At 46.4% G+C, this 21,578-nt stretch overlaps 1 protein-coding gene across 4 annotated transcripts in view; it reads right to left on the bottom strand.

The window, feature by feature from the left end:
- TTC28 (tetratricopeptide repeat domain 28) overlaps window positions 1-21,578 on the bottom strand; it is a 640,216-nt gene that overhangs the window by 104,583 nt on the left and 514,055 nt on the right. For all 4 annotated transcript variants that reach the window (XM_086682176.1, XM_086682177.1, XM_086682178.1 and 1 more), the window contains 5 exons: window positions 12,322-13,663; window positions 10,518-11,041; window positions 6,867-6,976; window positions 4,518-4,647; window positions 1,890-2,108 (listed from right to left, as the gene is read on the bottom strand). In XM_086682176.1, coding sequence (XP_086538302.1) covers window positions 1,890-2,108; window positions 4,518-4,647; window positions 6,867-6,976; window positions 10,518-11,041; window positions 12,322-13,663 — 2,325 coding nt within the window. The remainder of the gene's footprint in view (window positions 1-1,889; window positions 2,109-4,517; window positions 4,648-6,866; window positions 6,977-10,517; window positions 11,042-12,321; window positions 13,664-21,578) is intronic.

Below are 21,578 nucleotides of genomic sequence, written 5' to 3'. Positions count from 1 at the left end.
CTTCTCTGGCAAGTATGCCATCCAAAGCAATCAAGAAAGAAATCCTTCACAAAGAAATGTGAAGAAATCCTGAAATCCGAGGTCACGAGAGGGCTTTCCCAAATTTGGTCAGTACCCCTTTCTACAGTTTCCGCCATCAAATTTGGTGCTTGAAACCAGGGAATTCAACATAAGGCTTCTGCTTTTGTAGATATACTCAGAAGTTCATGGAATGGTGACTTCATATGTATTTTGAAATAGCGGCTTCTCAGAAGCACCAAATAGGGAAGGTTTTCTTTCTCGAATAGTGCACGAACATGCCAAGGTATATTCTCCCCAGAAGCTGAAATCCTGAACACAAATACAACTAGCCAAGTGGAAACTGTGTTACTCAAAGACCTTTCATTTCACAAAAGCAAGGCAAAATAAATGTGTAGTACAAAGGCCAGATAAAAAATGTTTTCAGCCATTTTTAAATAAGACTAACTGGTCAACCATCATTAATGGATTAAAGGAGCAAAAAATTATGGCTGCATGAAACTGAAGCAATCCATAGTGGTTTTCTGGCAATAAACACAGGACATATTCTCAAATGGTAATGAGGTGTGTCAGCCCCGGAAAATGCTGGTCCTCTCTGATTGGATTAGAGCCCCAGTGAAAGCTTCAGAGTCTCATTAAGAGCAAAGAGGAAGGGAAAGAGAAACAATAGAAGCCTCATTATACATGGCTCATTATTACAGAGATTTGGATATACCACCTGTCAAATCATGTCCCCAAAACATAACAATGACAGAGAGAAAGAGCTTGATGCCTCCATCACCAGCCGTGTCTTCCGAGGTATCGGTGTCCTTCTGGGGGGGCTGGGATACACAGGGATCCATTCCATTGTAGCTGACACTCACCAAGTCACCATGAACATCACAACTAAAACCTTCAGCATAGAAAGGTCACAATGTTCTTTATGGAAAGCCCATAAAAAAACATGGGATTAAGGGGAAAAGATTATAAAAAATAAGGCTGAGGCACAGAATGTATGGGCAGGAGTGCTCAGAAGCCAAGAGGCATCTGAGAGTTGTCATTTAGCCATCGTATCTGTTTTTTTTTTTTTTTTTTTAATCAAAGGGATAGAAACACAATCAAGAAAATCTTGTCAATTCTCTCTGGCAGTTGAACTTTTTGAAACTGGCTTACAGATAGTCAAGAAGCCCATTCTTCAAGGTTCCCAATTATAAGATCCACTTCCCCAGTCAATAAACTCTAATTGGATCTGGTGTCTCCAACGTGGTAAAGCCATCAGCATTTTATTATGCAAAAAATATGGCCCTAACAGCTAATTAGTGGTTCTGTATTTAGTGAAACTGTTTCAGCCTGAACATTTAATGCCGATTTAATCAAAGGGGGTTTTTACTTCTAAAATAGATTTACAACAGAACTGGTTAAAATGGGTTCTGCTAAACTCAGAAATTCCAAGCATAAGACTTCATTTATATACTGTGACAAGAGTTGCCATTCTCATTTTAGTCTGTTTACCATGACAAAGGGTCACAATTATTAAATCATATCTAGAAAGAACTCGTTAGGACTTACAGTCAGCGCTTTATTAGCTAATGAACAACAGCTGCCTAAAAATAGGGCTGCTGGTGAAATTACTCCTCCTGCTCTTCGTGTTCCTTGATAAATGCTTCCACATTCACCAGCGAGGAGCAGCGATTTCTTGGGGGAATGGGAAAGCTGGGCTGTCTTATTAATTGACCACCCCGCCATGGAATATCCGCCGTGGCTGAGGTTTTGCTGAAAGCCGACGTCAGCTCCTTAGTCTGATCTATGGTAATGCACCTCTTCCACCTCTATTCCTTAGACTTTCGCAGTCTAGCGTCTTAATTGCCGGTTCCCACAGAAAGAGATCTTACCTGCCCCAGGAGCAAGCAGCCAGCTATACAGGTAGCCAGCGGCTAGGGAATAGTAAAGCACTAGTGCCCTCTGGCCATTAACCATCTCTAAGATCTGATCAATGGTGACTGGGGAGTATGGGTCGGAGTCCTGCTGTCCTGTCTGTCGTTCTACCAGAAGATCGGCAAATGCCCTCGTCCGTCCTCTTTCTGCCACAGCCAGGGCTTCATCATGATGGCCTAGGACACAAAAGTCATAAGGTGAGGAATCCCTGGGGAGTGTGTTTGTCCACCGAGGGCCATCGGCCACAGAGGCCCTGGGCAGAAACCTTACTGTCTCTGCATCCCTATGTGGGGCCCAGTCTCAGTTTCAAACCCAACCCCCTGCCTCAGATGCTAAGTACAGTGCCTACTCTTCTAAAACCCCAGTTTCAGGGGCACCTGGGTGGCTCAGTCTGTTGAGCGTCTGACTTCGGCTCAGGTCATGATCTCCTGGTTCATGAGTTCAAGCCCTGCATCGGGCTCTCTACTGACACCCCAAGCCCATTTCATATCCCCTGTCCCCCTCTTTCTCTGCCTCTCCCCTGCTTATGCGTGCTCTCTCTCTCTCAAAAATAAATAAACATTAAGAAGAAAAAAATAAAACCCCACAGTTTCAGATTCCACACCACCCTAAGCCACTTTCCCCCCATCCGCAGCCACACCCCAAGAGAGTCAACTTTGTTCAGAGGATGGTCCTCAGCCCCGCTCGTTCTCCAACCCACAGCCTGAGCTGCTCCCTGGCCTCCTGGCATCTGACCCCCTTCACTTTAGCTATTTGGACCTAATGCTTTGCACTAGGTTACCCCTCTCACTTTGCTGCTCAACTTCGATTCTGATTTGGCCTTGGCAGACAAACCCTCCAAGATGTGCAAAGTCCTGACCATCTTTCTATCTCCCTTAGCTGTGGCCCCTCTATGCATCGCATTGTCCAGCCCCACTTGCACACCAGCCCCCCACTCCCAAGTTATACCTCTCTGCCTTTACACAAGCCAGGCCCTCTGCTCAGTGTGTCCTTTCCCCGTTCATTGACCTGGTCTCAAAAGGAGGGTCCTAACAGTCACCCTGCCTATTTCGAAGGGCTACTGTAAAGATTAACTGCGGTGCTGTGTGTGAGGATGCCTGGATAGCTTATTCAAAGTACCACATAGAGAAAGGTGATATTATTATGGTGAGAGCTGATCCTTCATTCCATTCCAGGCTCCCACACACTTGCTGCTTCTTCTCTGCTTTTGTTGTCCCCAGGGGGAAAGGGTTTAAACCTCTGAAGCCTTTAGTTCTTTGAAACTGCTTCTCTCTTTCAGAGCTTCTTCTTAGTCTTTCAGTCCAATTTCTGAGCTCGCTTTCCCTAAGACACTAGTCTGTTATCTACTTTAGAAGTTAATGCACAAACATGAGGGCACAAAAAAAATAGAAAGCAACATGCTTTCAAGCAAGGACTGTTTAGAGTGTTTAGAAGGAAAATAATGCAGAAGCTTTGCTTGCATCATAAACAGAGATATAGAAGATTTGTTGGAATGAGGGTCCAAAGCGAGAGCAGGCAGAGGCAGGAGACCAGATGCTGCCACTCCCAGACACGTCAAGGATGCCTAGCTTCCTGCAGTTCCAGCATCAGTAGAAAGGGGGGATTTATATGTGTGTATGCAAATGTGTTCTTTTACCCTATTAAGTTATTAACTGGAACAGCAGGGATGATTTCTGTGCACATTGGAAAATCGGCCCCAAAGTGTTAGGCAGACTTAACACTGTGATTATAATAGATAATAAATTGTAATCCCAGGCAATGAGCACATTTAATAGATAAGTTTTTCAAGGGGAAGTTCTGAGCATTCACAGACACGCAGCAGAGGCCAGGTTACTGACGAGGCCTCGACATCCAACCTCCAAGACCTTGTCAGTTCTGCCGAATACCTCCTCCACCCGAGTTCTGGGTTTGGGGAGACGGTCTGCAGAGCCGGACAGGCCTGAGAAGAGGCAGAGGGCAGGGGAGCGGGAAGAGGCGACTGTTCAGGCGCCGGTGAGGGAGATACATGCTGCCCCAGTGCGATGCAGCGCCCAGGCCCGGGAGAATTACCCCTGACCACGCCCCAGCCCGGAGGGCAGACCGAGACGGTAAAGACATTCACTTGACAGCAAAGTAAAAGCTGTGTGGCAGAGGAGACAGGGAAGAGGCCAGGCATCTCCTCGGGTACTCCCCCCAGCTATTAACAGTGAGAGGGAACCTGAGGGGGTAACGCCTGGCTCAAGCATCTCTATCCCCAGGACACTTTCTCTAGCTCCTGGGTCTGTCCGCCAAAACGCTTTGTTCTCACAGCACCCGAGTTTCTTTTACCCTCGCTCTAGTCACACCATACGGACTCACTGACTTCTGCCTTTCAACGGGCTAACTGCTTCTTCAGTCAGGAACCAGGCCCCCAGGGCTGGCATACAGCCCACACATAGTAGGCGCCCAACAGATATTTGTTGAATGAAACCAACAAAGGTTCAATGACTGGGTTGCAGTTGTGGCTTCACTGTCGTAACAACAGATCGTATTTGGTCACAGCCATCGCCGAACGACTCAGACACACAGGTGCACATGCACGAAGCGGGAACCCCAGCCGCTCTCACCAAGGCTGACAAGCACCCGCTGCAAGGCCTGGTAGGAGGAAGTCTGCAGGTCAAAGAGGGACAGTTTGTAGTCCGTGCTCAGCTGCGCCTCATGTCGGATTGTTTCAAACAAGGCCGATGCCCTGTAGAGCTGCAAGCAGGACACAGAGAACGTTATTCACTCCCTGGAAACCACCGTCCAGCTGTCCACTGACCAGAGACAACTTCTGCACACGACTTGGTGCACAACGTAAAAACGATTTTTTAGAAGGTTTCAAAGGATGAATCTTTATTTCCAGTTAGGTCCTCGTGAACCTGAAAAGGCATCAATCAGATCACACCACGTAAATTATAGTTTATGTGCTCAATTAGAATAGGGGATCTAAAAAACAAAGGTTATGGACTTACAGTGTGAAAGTTGGGGGGAGGAAAAAACCCAGCTATGAATCTAGTCAAGTGCTGATTTGGATTAAAACAAACAAAAGGCCTCTCCCCTTGTCATCAAGCGGCTGTAATTTACCACCAAGGCCTCAGGGAGCCCAAGGACTGGAATGAGAACAAGTGGGGAGCAGGCAGGCTGGAAATGGCCGAGGCTGGGGGAAATGAGCTAAGGCAGCCACACTTTCAGGAGGAGGGCAGCTTTTTGCTGGCAGTTCAGCCAAATCAAACACCACCCTCCACAACAGTGACCAGGGTCAGGTCTTCCCTGGCTTCCTCCGGAGCCACACCCGATCACAGGGACACCCGCAGGACCAGATGCTTGACGTTCCTAAAAAGACACCAATCCTGCTGGGACGCCTGGGAGGTTCAGTCGGTTAAGCAGCTGGCTCTTGATTTCTGCTCAGGTCACAATCTCATGGTTCATGAAAGCAAGCCCCACATCAGGCTCTGTACTGTCGGCATGGAGCCTGCCTGGGATTCTGTGTCTCCCTCTTTCTCTCTGCCCCTCTGCATGCACGTGCTCGTTCACTCTGTCTCTCTCAGTAAATAAAAAACTTAAAAAAAAAAAAAAGACACTGTCCTGCTGCTTTAAGTGGTTTCTCCACCAATGAGACTACAAGACTTTTCTCTCTTTTTAATGTTTATTTCTTTTAGAGAGAGAGAGAGAGAGAGAGAGAGCAAGCAGGGGAGGAGCAGAGAGAGAGGGAGACACAGAATCCAAAGCAGGCTCCAGGCTCTGAGATGTCAGCACAGAGCCTGATGCAGGACTGGAACTCATTAACTGCGAGATCATGACCTGAGCCAAAGTCGGACACTCAACTGACTGAGCCACCCAGGTGCCCCAAGACTTTTCTCTAATATTTATATGCTGGAAACAGCATAGAATTTTAAGTTCATGCAAATTTAAAAAATGGAAAGAATTTGGCTCAGGTCATGATCTCGCGGCTAGAGTTCGAGCCCTACGTCAGGCTCTGTGCTGGGAGCTCAGAGCCTTGAGCCTGCTTTGGATTCTGTGTCTCCCCCACTCTCTTTGCCCCTCCCTCACTCGTGGTTCCCCCCCTTCTAAAAAATAAACATTAAAAAAATTTTTTTTAATGGAAAGAATTCCAAGACTAAGAGACTTAGACTTAGTATCCCCAACTCTACCACTAATTAATTATGTGACTTTGGGCAAGATCTGGAGCCTCAGATTCTTTTCTATAAACGGGATGGTCGTCATTTTACCTCACAGGGTTATGTGAAGAATAAATTCAGTGAGTGACTGTACTTGAAAAATTGAAAATCGTTATAGCAGTATAAGTTTTAATTTCTAAAACAAGGAAATAATTAATTCTTTAAACTGCCTTTAATAGTTTAAAAAGTAAAGGGGTGCCTGGGTGGCTCAGTCGGTTGAGCGTCCTACTTCGGCTCAGGTCATGATCTCACGGTCTGTGAGTTCAAGCCCCACATCAAGCTATCTGTGCTGATAGCTCGGAGCCTGGAGCCTGCTTCGGATTCTGTGTCTCCCTCTCTCTCTGCCCCTCCCCCGCTCATGCTCTGTCTCTCTCTGTCATAAATAAATAAACATAAAAAAATTAAAAAAATAGTTTAAAAAGTAAAGTAAAATACCATAACATTCTAGGATGCCAAGGCACAAATTCCTGAATTACTTCTGTCATAAAATGCATGTAATTTCATATTACAGTTTAATGAGGAACAGTAGCACATAATATAGGAATTCCAAAGAAATCATTGAGAAATCTATCATACAAGTGAGTAAGAATCTTCACTGTGGTTCAACACTTCTGGGCCGGAGATCCTATACATTGACCCAAAGGGTAGAGGTTATAGCACCTTCCAGCAAATGTCATCACTACCAGGACAGTAATCCCAAGGTCTTCCGTGCTTCTGGAAACAAAATCCACCTGGGACAGGTGTTCCTCCGCTCACCTGGTGTTGGGCTTCCTCCAGATTCCCACTAGCCCAAAGGGACAGACCAAGACCGTGGCGAATTTTGGCTTCATCTTCTCTTCGGCCCAGTTGCTCAGCTAACCTTAAACCTGAAATCAGAGAAATTTTAAGGACACATAAAAGACAATTCCACCCTGCCCAGGAGTCCTGGCAGGGCATTCTGCCTCAGGTAGATACAAAGAATGCTAACAACACAGCTAAATAAATTGCAGGACAAAAGTACAATCAGCCAAGGCAGAGTAAGCATTCTCTTCAGATTCTGTGTTGGTAGCGACCTTTCCAGGACACTCCAAGATGCCCCGGCAAGAGCTGAGGTGATGGGTCTCAGCAGGAAACAGGTTTGCAGGGCAGGCAGAAACAGTGAAATGAATGAACCTAACCTGGCCCCCTCCCAGATGTGAAATCCCCAGCTTTGCAAATGAAAACTCCTGGCCTATAAATTTATCTAACTTAATTCTTTGGCAGGCAAAGGCTTTTTCCTGACAGTTCCATAGTCAAGTGCAGAAGCCAAGCTAATACTTCTTCCTATCTCACGTACATAGCATCCAGTCAGTGTTTATGGGAGACACATCTGATGTTCTCCCCAAAGCAGAATGCTCACACAGTCTGACCCTGCCTTCTGTTACTGATGCCGCTGATGCATTTCATGTCCAATCTGTTTTTCCTTTAAGGCTGAGACTTTGATGTGCCCCAGCAGGGTTGTAGAACAAGTGCTATTATGAGTTGAAAGCCTTAAATGAGACTGTCCTCATTCTAATGGCCTTCAGAGGGACACCTGCAGTTTGGGTCACTTACCTACAGCAAGCTTCTGGCTTCCAGGACACCAGCCACCTCCAGGGCTTTGTGGGAGCCAAATCTGAGGGCAACCATTTATTGTACTGGCCACTAAGTGGTTCTCAGGATGGCTTTGTCCTCATGATTTGGCCCTCTGTACGCAGGAGTTCCCTTGTGCAGAAGACACCATGAAGGCTCCCACACTACAGCTATACACACAAAGGAAGGACTTCCTTTTTTGAATCTAATTTAGAGTGCATGGGAGCCTGCCTCTGAGCATGCTGGGCCCATGCAATTTCTGACTTTTGAAAAAGAATGGAGTCAGTTGAGATGATAATAGAAGTGATATTCAGGTTCCCGCTCATAAAATGTATGCATTTCAAAATGCACATAACTCAGAAAACTTAGAAGCACCACATTACGTTTAAATCATGTCACTGGGTAACAAAAATAATACTTGGAAATTATTCACATTTTAAAATACTTCCTAGAATAGGAACACAGATGGAAGAAGATGGTTCTTGGTGACAACCAGGGGAACACTGGTTGTTTTAATCTTCAACATGCTGACCATATTCATTCTTCAATATGACTGTCCCTGCTAGATCTGGGTCTATGAGTCAGAAGTAAAATTCATTGAGGTAGCTAGCCTCCCTAGAAAGTTCTCTGTGAGCAAGGACTTTTTTCCCCACTGGATCTCTTCATGTCGGACACACTCCAGCCCAAAGTCAGGTTCAACAATGAAGAACTAAAAGCCACTACTAGGCAGACATAGTACCTGTCCTGCCTGTTCCTATCTGCCTCTGCCTCTTAGGAATCTAACCCACCCGTCCAGCATCCCTGAAGTCTGGTTTGCTAGGAACTAGCTGCATGTAACTCTGCACAGGTCACTGAATCGCTCTAGGCTTCTTTCTTCATTTGCAAAAAGAGAGAAAGCTGGACAAGACCAGTGGCTTTAACCGGGGATGTCTATACAAATCACCTGGAGCACTTATACAGAAATCTCAGAGCAGGCCCCACCTGGGAGGTTCTGGTGCACTGGGCAAGGTGACGCTGACTCACAGCCCTCTCCGAAAGCCAGAGAGGGAGACAGTGCCAAGGTGGTCTCTGACTGAACCGTTCCCCCAGTGCAAGATGCTGCAGACGTGACTCAGAGCTCTCAGAAAGGGCCTCCCAGGTGCCCGCACCTGTAACAGCTCATGAGAAGAGGCATCTAACTTGGCTCAGGGGACACACCAGGCTCTCTGGTGGAGCACATCCATGGAACAGACACCAGGGAGATGCCACAATAAGAATTTAGATCTCTGCAAGACTTAAAATTACAAGAAACAATAAAAATGAAATTGAGAGTTTTCCATAAATATAGAATTATGTTACAAGGTCTTGGGCAAAAGCAGCTGCTTTATGGAAACAATATTTCAGGAAGTACAAAAGAACACAGCTGAGAGGTTGTCATACGCTGGGTCTGAATTTAATAGTTTTCCCAAATTCAACTGCAAATCGCCCCCAGTCTGTTGGAATTTTACCACAGTCAAGTTTCGGGAAACCAAAAGCCAACTCTCATATTTAATGCATTGAGGCAGAGCTGCCATTGAGTGGGAGCCAGAGAAGGTCTGGGAAGTGGCTCCCAGCCTCTCGGTAACCTCTCAGCCTGCAGGCCAGAGCAATCCCTGGTCTGCGCAGAGGATGACAGCAAACCGTCAGCTCCTGGCCCATTCTCCACTTTGCTTCCTGCTTCCCTCGCTCCTGGCTTCCCAGCTGGGGCTCAGGAGTAAGGGGGAATATTTGACTACTCCAGCCTCCCCAAGGAGGCTTGGAAGGTTAGAAACAACACCGCACAGGGTCTTGTGTAGTTCCTGGGCTTAGAAACCTTGGGCTGGGCCCCATTACACCCCAGACTGACCGTATGGTCAGGACCAAGCCACTGGACTCTCTGAGCCTCAGGTCATTTGGCTGTGAATGCGAATAAAGACACACCTCCCAAGGTTAATGTGAGAATTAAATCCGATTAAAGAGACTATATATGCGAAGAGCCCTAGAAACTATAAATGAGAGTTTTTACTTCAAGTCGGCAACTATTTCCTTTGACTAGTGAGCCAAGAACATCGTATCTGCCATTTTTCCCGCCCAGGATGGAACGATGTTATGTGCCCGTGTGAGGGGAAGTGCTTTCCCGAGTAGTAGCTGCGTGGAACCTGACAGCAGCAGAGGCGGGGGTGGGGGTTGGGAGTGGTGGAGGGGGAAGGGAAGGAGGAAGAGAAGGCCGTGGCAGGGGCAATCACTTTCTGTCACTTGTGCCAGGCACAAGGCTGCCACAGCACCAGCTCAAGCACTGTGGACAATATACACTGGGAAGGAAGCCTGGCCAACTGCTGGAGTGACCCTCAGACTGGATTAGATGTCAGCTGCCACATCAAAATTGACTTCTATACAGTTTTGTTACAGTTTACATATTTTCTAGAAGGACAACAGGGCTTGCAACAGATGGGTCTTTTCCTAGGATTCAGGCCCTTAAATTTCACATGACTAAATCCTACACGATTCCTCTTGTATGGGAAAGTGTTGTTTGCTCTCAAGGGCAAGGGCTCTGAAGAGCAGAGAGGGCATCAGCTCCTTGGGCAGCTGGCTACCAGTGTTACACAACCCAGGTCACATGTTCTGGGCAATGGAACGCCTTTGTGCTGTTAAGGAACACCCGGGGGGGCACCGCGGTTTGGGGTTGAACTAATGATATGGCCTCTGAGCTCCTCACTCCAAGCAGAGGCGGTCACTCAAACTGTGTACCCTTCCTTCCGAGTAGACTCTGAACTCGATCTCAGAATACACCGAGAGGCCACCGCAGACCTTTTCACTCACCTTCCTGTAAGTACATTACTGCCTGGGAATAGTTCTGCAAGGCATGATGGGTCCTTCCAAGGCTGCTATATGACACCGTCTTGGCCACCAGGTCGTTCATCTGTGCCGCGATGCTCAAGTGCTGTTCTTGATAGACCACAGCCCTCTCGAAGGTGCCCAGGGATTCGTATGTCAGGCCCAGGTTCCCGTAGGCTCGCCCCTGGCACGTGGGGTTATTGGTTTCCTCTGCTATCTGCAGGTCAAGCTGGTGGTACTGCAGGGCTGTATCATACTCCCCCATCTGCTGGTAAACGCCACCGAGGCCACAGGCCGCGTCACTTTCCAGCGCTCGATCTTTCATCTCTCTAGCAATGTTCAGTTGGCGTTCCAGACAGGAAATGGCTTGTTCGTAATTCCCTAATTGGCTGTGCAGACTTCCTAGCTCTCCATAGGCCTGGGCTTTATTAAAGGCCTCCCCGAGCTCATGGGCGACCACGAGCCTCTTTTCAAAGCACACGAGGGCCTGCTGCAAGCTCCCCATTGCCCTGTGGGGATGTAGACAGAAAAGCAATGATATTATTTTGTGCAGGTGCAGACATGCTAAAGCCCCTGAGAAAATGAAAAGCATTTGTCACTGTCACTTACTATAGAAGCTCTTAACTCCTCTTCTAGCTAGAATCTATCATGTGCCCTTAGAGTGAGATACAGGGGAATTTCATAATCTGGAAAGCAATTCAAAAGTCATCTCTTAGTGACCTTCCCAAGAGCTTGAGATTCAATGGGATATACACCCCAGAGGAAACATAAAATATATTAATAGGCACAATGATAGCAAGTGAACTGTTTGGTTCTTTGGGCCTCCCAATTTCCACTACCGCTTAGACTATGTTTTTGAAATCACTTTACAATGGCTATAAATCTTTCACCCTGAGCTCCTCAGAGCACTCTGTGGGTGATGATTTAGTTTGACCCTTGCCCTTCCTCCACTCCAGGAGCCCTAATCCCCTGCTGATCTGGAAGGGCCGTAAATTCTGCAGACACAGACACCTTCTTGGGTTCCCCACATTCAGAAGGAAAGCATCACCTTGGCCAACAGTGTGTCTTTTTTGTGCTGCTAAGAGATGACATGATAAGGCTGGGAAGAGCATGGATGTTGGCGGCAGACCAAGCCAGTTGTGTGGGGCACATGAATTCCTTTCCCCGAGCCTCCGTTTCTGGATGATAGTAAATCCCACATCCCAAAGCAGATCATAGTAAGTGTAGAGCAATACAGGACTGCCATACATATTAAGCAAGATATCACTGCAAGGTGCCTGGCATGATGATGATAGCATATGTTTACTCACTCCTGCCATCCTCAGATGACTTTCCCTAAAAGCAATAAAGTGGGAGTCCTAGTAATTGGTGGGGATAGATGTTATGTTAATAAACACGAATTCGTATAATGTGAGAGGCCTTCGGTAAACGTCAGTTGAATGGATGCATTCACCTTTCCTGTTCCCATTATCCCTTTTATCCTGCTCACTATGAATGCAGTCAAAAAAGCACTGCATTTTGGGTCAGACAGCCCTGGGTTCGACTCTGGGTTGTCCTTTCTAAGCTGTGCAATCTTGGACGTTGACCCAACCTCTCTGGGCCTTAGTTTCTTCCTCCATAAGGGTAATGACATCCCTGCTACATTCACAAAATTATCGGAGGAGCCAAATAAGACACGTATGAAAATGCTTTGTAGTTAACAAGCTGTCATGCAGACTTAAGTTGCCATTACTGCCACAGATGCTCTTTGTGCGTGTCATCGACCACATTCGTCCCCTGTCATTTTTACCTGTGTCCATTTCCTAGCCCCCGGTAAGCCTTGGCTTGGTCTTGCATGCGATTAAGACTCTGGGCAACAGACAGATACTGCTCGTAGTACTTGATAGCTTCCTCATAGTCACCCAGGGCCTCGTAGCAATCTCCCAGGTTGCCGTAGGCCCGGCCCCTGTCGAGCACAGACTCATTTCCACTTAGCTGCTGCAGCATGGCCAGCTGCTGCTCGAAGTAGCCGATGGCTTCTTCCATCACATTCATGTTCATCTTTGTGATGCCCATGTTGCCATAGACCTGGGCTTCCAGACTGGGGTCCTTCAGCTTCTGCCCTAGATCCAGCTGCTCTTCGTAACACTTGAACGCCATTGTGTATTTCCCCAGGGCCATGTAGACAGCAGCCAGGTGCCCGTGAGCTCTGCACTCCCCCGGCAAATCGCTCAGCTCCTGATAGACCTCTAGTTCCTGCGTGTGATAACCCAAGGCCTTGTCGTATTTCTGGATCATGCGGTACGCCGTGCCCAGTGCTGCATACGCACTGGCTTCCAGTCTTCTGTCCTTTACATGGTGAGCTAAGCCCAGCTGCTGCTCATAGAATTTTATTGCACCGTTTATATCTTTTTTACAGATGAATATATCACCCAGGTTCCCTAGGGCTCGAAATTTAGCCTGGGAATTATTCAGGGACTGGGCGAGGGACAGTAGGTACTTTTGACACTCTTCAGCTTTGCTGAAGTTCAGCAGAGCCTTGAAGGCTAGGCCCAAGTTGCAGTAAGCTTTCGCCTGGCTCAATTTGTCGTGAAGGTCTTTGGCCAGCGCCAGATCCTGCTCATAGTACTTTACCGCCTCCTGGTAATTTCCAAGGCAGTAATGGGCATAGCCGAGATTGTGGCAGACCTTCCCTTCTCCTTCCATGTCTTGAAGGTCAGGAGTGAGACGCAGGTACTGTTCATAATAGGGGGCGGCCTGGACATACTCCCCCCGAGAGCAGTGGAAGTTGCCCAGGTTGCTGAGGGCCCGGGCCTCGCTCTGGATGTCACGAAGCTCCCGAGCAATGTTCAGGTGGTTCTGATAATGTTGCAGGGCCCGGTCATGGGCACCCAGGGCCTGGTAAGCCACAGCCAGGTTCCCGTGTGTGGATGCCTGGGAGGCACGGTCATTCACTTCCATGGAGATCTGCAGCTCCTGCCGGTGGTACTTGACAGCCTGGTCGTACATGCCCAGAGCACTGTAGGCATTACCCATGTTCCCATAGGCACGGCCCTGGGCAGCGTAGTCACTCAGCTCCTGGGCGATGCACAGGTGGGTCTTGTGGAGTTTCAGTGCAGTATCATAATCGCCTTTCATCTGGTGTATGATTCCTGAGAAAGAGAATAAAGGAATAGAAAGAGGTTAGAATAACTGATGAGCAATTTGGGGAAAAAAATGTCATTCGCAACTCAATTTATACTCAAATACAATCCAGATGAATTAGAGAATTTAAAGTAACAGAAGGTAGCATTAAATATTTATCAGCTCTCCAGAGGGGAGATAGCTTTCTAAGCTTTGAAGCAACAGGAAAACAAAACCAAAAACAAAACAAAAAAAAACAAACAAAAAGGACACATTTGATTACAAAATTAAGAAGTTTTGTACTGAAATAAATATCTAAAATTTAAAGGCAAACACAATGCTGGAATATATGTGAAACGTACATGACAAAACCTAATAGCTATTGTGTATAAAGATTTCACTTGGTTTGATTAAAAAAAAAAAAAATCAAAACCCCAATTTACTGAAACAGGCAAAGAACAGTAAGTGTGAGCAGACAACTCACATCCAAGAAATACAAAGAGTAACCACAGGGAAAATGCTAATTTCTTTTAATAATCAAAGAAATGCAAAATAAAGCCATCCTGCAATACCATTTTCCTTCAACTTAATTAGCAAACAAAAAACTTAGGAACCACCCTATACTGAGGAAGTTGCCCCGAAATTGGTAAACACATCACTGGCTGGACGTCAAGGAGAAGAGACCGTACAGGAGCGCGATGACAAGAGCCACAAACATGGTCCTGCTCAGACCCCGCAATCCTACTCCGGGGAATATATTCACAGGAAATCACTTGACAAATGCAAAAGCTACTCACATAACAATCTTCACTACAGCATTTATAGATTAGTGGGAAATCAGAAACATCTGAAACAGCCAACACTGGGGGGCTGTGGAAGTACATTTTGGTATATCAACTCGACAGAGGATTATGCAGTCATTAAAAGATAATTATGAAGTCTATGTAGAAAAATGGGGGGAAAAGGTTCTTCCGCTAATAAGTGGAAAAAGCAGAAAACAATGCCGCACGCTCCCTGTGACAACATCTAGGAAAATAAATGTGCGCACATGGACAGGACCTTGAGGGGATTATGCAAAAATGGAAACTGTCGCCTTGTGAGGTGATGGCATTTGAATGATTTTTTTGTTCCAAAATTTCTTGTAATTCTGTCTATAGCTTTTACAGTCGATAATAACAGCACTTTAAACCACCCTCATAAACTATGCTATAGCTGCTAAGCTATTGTTTCTACAAGCAGTTCAAAATGGGATAGATCATCAATATAAAAAATATAAAGTAGTTCCAAAGGAGGGATATCATCAAAGTAACTTGGCAGGCACCTTTAAGCAGAGCCTGGTTCATCCCAGTGGGGCCTGGGGTGAGGTGGGGCGGGGCGGGGGGGACACTGGAAAAGATGGAGAGAATCTAGTACACAAACAGGTTTCTCCTTGCCCTTGGCTTTGAACACACTCTTCCACGACTTAGTGTGTGACTTTTTCAGTGACGACCTAAACCTGCAGAAGTACAAAAACACAAAAACACCAAGCTGGGTTCTTGTTAAACGTCTGAACTGAAAATAGACACGCCGAGAAAGAAAGGTGTCAAAATGCAGCCCCCACAATTTGCTTATCTCTGTGACACATTTCATTCACTCGCTCATGCGCTGGGCCGGGATTTACCGCGTGCTAAGCCTTGTGGGAGGCAGAGGGGGCAGACAGTGAAACCAGACACAAGGCTGCCCTCAGAGAGCACACAGGGTGTATAAGGGGGACAGTCAGGAAACAAATAATGTCAGCACACATCAGAAACGCTGAGGCGAGGTGGGGAGAGAGGAGCGCATGAGGGCTGCCCTTCTGGCCAACGTCCTCTCCTGCCTGGGGTAGAGGTCTGCCCCTCCATAGGAGTTGCCCAGCCAGCTCTTTGATGTTAACTAGACTCAGGATACTGGATAAATCATTTAGCCTCTCTGAGCTTTTCATAGTTCATCTATAAAGTGAGGAAAATAATCTCGATGCCAATCTTAGAGGCCAGTGGTAAGGATCAGATGAAATAATGTATGTGCAAGGGCACTGTAAACTGCAGACTGAAATTCAAATATTAGTAACTGAAATTAGGCTGAAAATAGGCTTCCTGGAAAGGAAATCCTCAAGGTGGTAGAGATTAAACAAACTATGGTTAATTAGTCTGTGTATTTTCTTATGAGTGTAAAATATTTCCCAATTTAAAAATAACCCAATCTATCCCCCAAACCAAGAGCACATTGTATATAATGTATGTTAGCTAACTCGACAATAAATTTTATTAGGAAAAAAAAACTCGGTAAATCATGGTCTTCTATATAATGGAATAACATAGTGCCATTAAAGATGGTGAAGGAGGGGTCTGGGGTGCCTGGGTGGCTTATCAGTTAAATGTCCGACTTCAGCTCAGGTCATGATCTTGAAGTTTGTGGGTTCGAGCCCTGCGTTGGGCTCCATACTGACAGCTCAGAGCCTGGACCCTGCGTTGGATTCTGTGTTTCCCTCTCTCTCTGCCCCTCCCCCATTCGTTCTCTCTCTCTATCTCTCTCTCTCTCTCTCTCTCTCTCAAAAATAAACATTAAAACAATTTTTTTAATGGTGAAGTAGGAAAAAACCCTTTTGAGTTTGCCCTAGAACAAATGAAACTTAATTAAAAAAAAAATGGTGGGGCACCTGGGTGGCTCTCCTTGTCTGTCTGACTCTTGATTTTGGCTCAGGTCATGATCCCAGGGTTGTGGGATCAAGCCCCACGGTGGGCTCTTCCCTGAGCGTGAAGCCTGCTTAAGATTCTCATTCTCTCTCTCTTTGCCCCTCTCCCCCATTCACTCTCTCTAAAATAAAATTTAAAAGAAAATGGTGAAGTAGAAGATTATATAACGACATGGAAAAATTACAATGTTAATGGAATATATGGCCACAAAACAGTACATTTTAATAAAAACATTAATGTGTACATGCATGCTTACATTTGTATGTACACATACAGCATAGAATTTATTTAAATGTTAACAGTAATAATCTGGGTGGTGAACTTGTAGGCATTTTTTCATTTTGCTTACCTGTATTTTAAGTGGTTTTTTTTTTTTTTTCTATGATGAATGCATAACACTTGGCTTAAAAATTACTGAAAGTATTTTTAAAGCTCTGATCCATCGAGCAAAGTAATACTCCTGGGGATTGGGTCAGGTCATTCCCTGCGTTGGAGATGTCACCGGTATCCTTGCTGGAAGGATCAGGTTTTTCAGAACCTGTCTCAAGGTTAGAAACTCTAAGCTAACCAAGAGGCAATACCTTAGCATCACCTAGAACCCCATTAGTGGTGAAAAATTCTTAGTGACAAACATTTCAGTTCTAAAGACCTGAATTTGGCCTGTATCCCTAAACTGCCTTTACGTAAAAAGAAAATTTTTTAGATTTCAAATTGCCGGGAATTCTTCAAGGATATGAATCATTTGCTCCCTCTGTCCTCAGCTTCTGTGTTTCTGAAATGAGAGTGAAAATATCTGCCCAGACAAGAGTCCGTGGGTGGGAACAGAGTCAGAGCTGGGGAGGGCAGCAGAGGTGCCCACATTTCCCTCTGAGCACTTGCTCCCACAGCAAAGCCTTTGCATTGATCCCTCCCCTCCCCCACAGCTTTTAGATTTCTTTGCAATGGTTTTTAAAGTCAATATGATCATTAGTTGGTTTCCAAGATGATGTTAAGATGTTAAGCCATGTGAGCCCTTCAGAGAAGGCAATGGAGGCAGTGGAGGAAGCTTGAGTGTTTTGCATGCTCCCTGCCACCAAGGACACAGGTCTCCCTTGCTAGTCCCCCCATACACCATCCTCCAGGAAATTGGCTAAGTGTCTGGAAGGCACATGACCATGGAAAAGGCATAGAACTTGAAGTCAGCGGTTGTGTTTTAAAGCACAATGGGAATGGCTCCCATCTTATTTGGCTGGGTACCTTTGAAATAGTCAACTGATGTCTCTGAACCAACCTTCCTTCCTCTTCCTTCCTTCCTTCCTTCCTTTCCCTTTCTTTCCTAACTAAAAACTTTTTGGTATTTTTGTTTTCTTATTTAGGTCAGGTTACACCATCTCAGAGAAATGGTATGAGAATCATAAGAGTGTGTATCAATAAGCTTTGTGAGCTGCAGCGTGCTGTCTGAACGCAGTACCAGCGGTATTTAGACAGAGACAGAAAGGAAAGGAATTCTCTGTTTCCTCGCATGGCCTCAAGAGTCTGGCCTAGTTAATAGGGAGCAGTTGGGATGATAATGGCTACCCAGGGTTCAATGAGTTGTGAAAGAAACTGCCTGCTGGTGATGGCAAAATGATCTGACCCCCAGCCAGCTCGCCTGCGCACTCCCCTTCCTCCTCCCCTTCTTCCTCGTCTGCCACTTCCAAGGCTCTATAGAGAATCATCGGAAGAGTCTCAAAAACAGACTTCTGGACATGGGTGAGGGTAAGAGGCGATGGGCCTGGCTGAAATGGGAACTTTATCATCTTGCCCTGTGTCTCTACTGTCGCAGCCTCTGCCAGCCTGGAGAATTCTGAACAGAACATTACACACTCTTGGCAGCCGTTCTCTTTGTTGAGGCAACATAAAAGCGGCCCTGAGAACTGCCAGCAGAGTGACTGCACATGCTGAGGAGATAATCTGCAGATCCTCCTTCCCTTTCGAGACCACAGCTTGATTTTCCAGGGCCGTCACTCAGATGAAGACTTACAGAGAGCCTGTCAGCAGGGGTGTGCTAGGTGACAACGTGCTGCAGGGGAGGGGGATTAAATGAAGATTAGTGGGGCAGAAGATCCTCACAAAGCCGCGTTCCTACAAGGGCGCGTGGAGAAAGGACACATGCGTATGGATTTATACATCACCACGGTAGGCCTCTGCCTTGGCATCAGGAATGGTCACTGCCTGGGATTAAGAATACCTACTTCAAAAGCTGTTGGGAGGGCCCAGGAGACGATGCTTAAGACAAGCCAGCACAAGGGCCTGGGACATAGTAAATGCTCAATACAGTCTGCTTTGTATGATTAGCCATGACCAGCTAAGACCAAGGGGTATGGGATGAGCTAAGCAGAATTTCTACTGCAGTTAGAACATTTAGCGTTTCAGCAGTGACTTCCATCTGGCTGCCTTTTCTCTTGTGAATTCTCTGGAAGCAGGGCTTCAGCCTGCCTCCACAAACAATGGAGGTGCTCTTCTCACTTACTGAAAATATGATTGCTCTACTTATGAATAGTATGTGATCCAAGTGGGGCTTTAAGAGCTCATCTGTTCTCTCCCACTGCTTTCTAGCGGGGTGGGATCTGTCGCAGCCTAGCTAAAGCCCCAGCTATTCTCAAGGGAAATGGTGAGCTGGGGGAGCCGGAAGAGGCTCTCCCTCAGGCTGACGTTATGAGTGACGTGACCCAGGCCCAGTGAGAGGAAGTGAGGCCATGGCAGAGTGGAGGGAGGGACTCTAAGCGCACGGGCCCTCAGCTGTACCAGCCCATCTGCTTCCAAACAGGAGGCATAAAGGAACTGTTATCAGTCTCCTGGGGGGGGGGGGGGTACATGGGACAGCAGCTGTGCTAAGAAGTTCTCCTCTGTTAGAAATACATCTAGAAGTATTCACAGATGAAACGACATAGTGGCTGTGGTATGCTTTAAAAACACTCCAGGAGGGGAGAGAAGTGAGCACGTGTGGGTGGGTGGGTGTGGGTGCATTTATGAAAATAGATGAAAGCAGAGTAGCAAAATGGTGATAACTGGGTTATGGGTATGTGGGGGTTCATTATACCATCCCCCCTACCGTGTGTGGGAGTGTGTGTGGGGGTGTGACAAGTTCCATAACAGAAAGATAAACCAAGTAATCAAGACGTTCAGAGAGATGTGTGCTGGCACATCCTTCTGTAGTTCCTTTTGGGTCAGGAAACTTCCCCATAGCTAAGTCCTGATGTGGATATTCAAGTTCATTTTTTCTGTCTTTGGGACCTCGCGAGAGAAAGAAATCAGCTGGTCAGCAGCGTGTATGGGTATACCAGCCTCCATATCCCTTCTCTGGGCTGAGAGGACTGAGAAAACACAGTGCCGTGTCCTGCCGCTGTGATTTATTTATGCTCACAATATTGAGTTTTACCTTGAATTTCAAAAGATCGGCACCCATTATTCCAGCTCATTTGGCTCCCTGACTCCTCTCCCTCTCAAGCCTCCACACAGAGTTTTCCCACAGTGTACCTAAAATGTCCCCAGGCTTGGAGTGGGGAGGAGGGGACAGAGCTGCCTAGTAAACAGATGGCTGGAACCAAAGGCATGAGAGCAAAGTGCTCTGTGTTGGAAATGCAACCAACTGGATGTTTTATCTCATTTTCGGGTTACTATTTATGAGCCTGGAGACCAGCCCATTATTTTTGCCATTGGAGGACAGCAAAGGTACAGAAATCTTTACATGCACTTAATTTCAAAATTAACTTCTCATGTGATTTTAGCCACAAGCATGTTCCTGGTAGGTAAGCTCTCCTGAAAACCAGTGCCTGGCCCTCTACTTGATAATCTCCTTCATGCTTCAAAACAAACCTGTGAGGTCACTATTGTGGTCTCAGAGAAGTTTCAAGAGCTCATTTGGGCCTGTAGAGCTCCAAGTGACAGGCCTGATACTGGGACCTAGGTTCTTCTGACTCAGGAGTCTGTGTTCTCTCACCCGTTGCCCTTCTGGAATGAAGCTGGAATGCCTTCCAGTGAAAGGCGGTCATGATTTTGGACCCACTCGTTCTACATTAATGTTAGGATTCTGTTGTGGCAAACCAATCTTGTGGCAGCTATAAAACAACAAATTGCTGGTCTGGCTAAATCCATATCTAAAGCAGAGAGGTGTACATCAGAGAACAGGAAATCCTAAGAGGTGTAGGAATGCAGGAGGAGTAGGCAGATGTAATCACTCGTGGGGGCGTCACCTCTGGAGAGCTCTTGGGCCACCACAAGTCTCTTCCGCCATCATTTATCTTAATTACATCTGTCTACCTTTTCTATGCAACCCACCAGGCTCTTCCTGTTCCTCCAAAGGGTAAGTGAAGTTAAGGGCCTGTTATCTTCTTTTGCTTCAGCAGCAATTGGGGATGTCTTCTGTGACACTGAGTTCAGGGGCACTTCTGTCCCAGGTGCCAACTGCCCTCCCCTTCTGTTTCAGTTCTGAGGAGCCCACTATAATAAGGTTGAGGAAATCCCTCATACGCCACCTCTCCCTCCCACAGACAGACTCCACTGAAAACTGTCTTTTTCTAACCCCGCTTTCCTGAGGTATAATTGACAAAACTGTATATATTTAAAGGATAGAATGTGATGATTTGATATGCGTATTCACTGTGAAATGATTACCACAATCAAGTTAATTAACACATCCATCACCTTTTTTTGCGGTGTGAATACCTAAAGATCTATTATTCTCTTAGCTACAATAGGTATGACTAACTACAGCCACCGCCCTGTACGTTAGATCCTCAGAATTCATTCATCTGACAACCAAACTTGCAGGAAATACAATGCTGCTGAAAGAGAAACAGAGAGGCCCTATTTGCTCAACCCCTGGCCCCCAAGGCTCTCCTTAGGCTGAACAGAGGCACAGTTTAGTTCCTCTGTCACCCCTCTTGCCACCATCCCAAAGGCGTGTGCTGAATGACAGTGACAAGAAGCCAGCCCGGAGTCCACTGGAGCCCACACTTATTTCACTGCCTTCATACATGGCCCCACTTCCTACTTCCCTCAGAGAGTTAAAACCAAGGCTGCAGGTGAACAGCTCGGAAAATCCCGGGGCCTGTACGGCTGTAAATCCTGAGGCAGTGGGGAAGATTAATTGTACCATGAAGTAGGGGAAGTAATAATTAAACCTATTAAAAAGGAGGTGGCTGGAGAGGGGTGCTCCGGAGATGGATGATGAGGTAGGAAGTGCTAGGCACAGTCATCCCTAACGGCTGTG

Source organism: Puma concolor, chromosome D3, assembly GCF_028749965.1.
Source record: "Puma concolor isolate L17-30 chromosome D3, mPumCon1.1.hap2, whole genome shotgun sequence".
NCBI lineage: Eukaryota > Metazoa > Chordata > Mammalia > Carnivora > Felidae > Puma > Puma concolor.
The sequence above is the reverse complement of the archived record's forward strand: the minus strand, read 5'-3'. Positions and strand labels throughout refer to the sequence as shown.